The sequence below is a fragment of the Pterocles gutturalis genome, unplaced genomic scaffold (genome assembly GCF_000699245.1).
Source record: "Pterocles gutturalis isolate BGI_N339 unplaced genomic scaffold, ASM69924v1 scaffold3141, whole genome shotgun sequence".
Lineage (NCBI taxonomy): Eukaryota > Metazoa > Chordata > Aves > Pterocliformes > Pteroclidae > Pterocles > Pterocles gutturalis.
This window is the reverse complement of record NW_010097503.1, coordinates 9,963-11,938: the sequence shown is the minus strand read 5'-3', so window position 1 is coordinate 11,938 and position 1,976 is coordinate 9,963. Positions and strand designations below refer to the sequence as shown.

The 1,976-nt window shown below is 63.5% G+C and overlaps 1 protein-coding gene across 1 annotated transcript in view; it reads right to left on the bottom strand.

The window, feature by feature from the left end:
- ANKRD28 (ankyrin repeat domain 28) overlaps window positions 1-1,976 on the bottom strand; it is a gene marked incomplete at its 5' end in the record, with an annotated part of 13,095 nt that overhangs the window by 1,604 nt on the left and 9,515 nt on the right. The window contains 5 exon segments of the mRNA XM_010075094.1: window positions 243-330; window positions 791-1,010; window positions 1,237-1,354; window positions 1,454-1,541; window positions 1,916-1,976. The exon segment at window positions 1,916-1,976 is cut by the window's right edge and continues 16 nt beyond it. Of these exon segments, the coding sequence (XP_010073396.1) occupies window positions 243-330; window positions 791-1,010; window positions 1,237-1,354; window positions 1,454-1,541; window positions 1,916-1,976 (575 nt within the window).

The following is a 1,976-nucleotide window of genomic DNA, read 5'->3' as shown; positions in this document are numbered from 1 at the left end:
TGCGCTGCGGCCGGCCAACGACAGCAGCTTCACAGCTCCCCAAGGACTCTAGCAGCCCAGCTACCGCCTCCCTGCCCCGGTGGAGCTGGGATGGGCAGTGGTACCCCCCCAAGAGCCGCTGCCGCCCCGGGAAGAGCCCTGCGCAGGACAGGCAGGGGTTGGGGCTCCCCCCCGCAGCCCCCATCCCCTCTCCCACGTCGCCCGGCCGGGAAGGACCCCGGCGGGTCCCAGGCGGCACTTACACTGCACAGTGCAATGGAGTAAAGGGGTTTCCTTCTAGGTACGCAAACGGATTGTGTTCAAGTAACAATTCAAGACAATCTTCATGCCCTGTGAGGAGAGAGGGACGGAAACACATCAGCTCCTCACCAAAGCTGCTGCGCTTCAGGAGGTTTCTAATTCCACACTGTCTCCTGAAGGATTTCACAGCCAGGCTGCTAGCTTCCCTTTGAAATGCTGAGACGTCCCTTCCTGCCACCGATCAGTCCCTGCAGCCAGGGTGACAGCTGAGCAACCCCACAACCCAGCAGCCCCTGCGGAAGCAGCCTCAGCTGTTCTGTAATAGCTGCTTTCGGATTTCATCCCTTTTCTAAGGTGTCTGGTAGGGGGAGAAAAAACTCCCTGCCTCCCCCCCAAATCTGTGCCGTCCTTTCCATCAGGCGGAACCCGCTGCTGGGCTGACGGCTCCCAGAGCAGTGGGGGACAGAGGGACAACCTGGCTCTTCCCGGCTCCCTCCTCCCCATCCACAGCCCGAGCACGGGCAGGCAGGGGTCCGGCGACGGTCCTTACCACTGTACGAAGCCCAGTGCATCGGTGAGTAGCCGCTGTAGTCCACCACAGAGTCCAGAGGGTCAGTCGAGAGGGCTGCCTGCAGCAGGGTCCTCAGGATTTCTAAGTGCCCGCACGCCGATGCAAAGTGGATCGGGGTCCGGCCCTTGAAATCCCGACACAGAACGAAGGCATCGTGGTCCAGGAGGGCAGCCAGGCAGTCCTCGCAGCCTGTCACCGCCTGCGCCCGGGAAAGAGGACCGGCAGGTCAGGTCCCACCCTTTGATCATTTACCAACAGAGCTGCCCCCTTCTCCCATGGCTTCCCCCCCAAATGCTGCATCTCAGGAAAGGAAAACGGGGTCTTTCGCTGAGGACTCTCGCAACAAACAAAACCACCTCTTGTTCCCCGAGCAGCCTCCGCTCAGGAGGACGAGCAGAAGCCACAGGGCTCCGGGCTGCACTCACCCCTCGGTGCAGGGCGGTCCGACCCCTCTTGTCCGCGGCGTCAGCCGTGGATCCCTTCTCCAGCAGGAGATGGACACAGTCGACGTGGCCGTTCATGATCGCCAGCATCAGCGGGGTTCTGCAGGGGGAGAGGCAGTAGGGAGGGGAGTGGGCTTGGAAAACAGGGGCCTGACCCTGTGCCACCCAGCTCCCAAGAGAAACATCTGGAGAAACTCACTGTCCGTGGATGTCCATGACGTCGGTGATGTCTGCCCGCTCCCCGCTGTCGATCAGGAGGTGCAGGGAATCCGTGTTCCCATTGGCAGCTGGGGACAGCGCAGGAGGGAGGGAGTCACGCACACAGACGGACGACGCGTCCCCCCTCCCAGCCACCGCCGCACATCAGCGGAAGGGGCTCGTGCTCGGCAGCCCGGCACACGTGGCCAAGCTGGTTCGTTAAGGGGTCGCTAGGCTACGGGGCTGATTAGCACGTGCCCGGGCTGAGCTGCAGACACGTGTGTGCGGAACCAGCCCCTGTCCTCTCCCGCCCGCTGCTGAGCTGCTCGGACCCTCAGCTCCCGCTGGCACCGGCCCCAGGTGGGTCCAAGCACCATCCTGAACCACAGCCCCTCCCTGTCCCTGAACCGTGGCACCGAGGGCTGGATGGGCTCCAGACACGCTCCCCCGCTGCCCCCGTCACCTGCAGCATGGAGGGGGGTCCACTTCATCTTCCTCTCCGTCACCATAGCGGACGCGCCGCT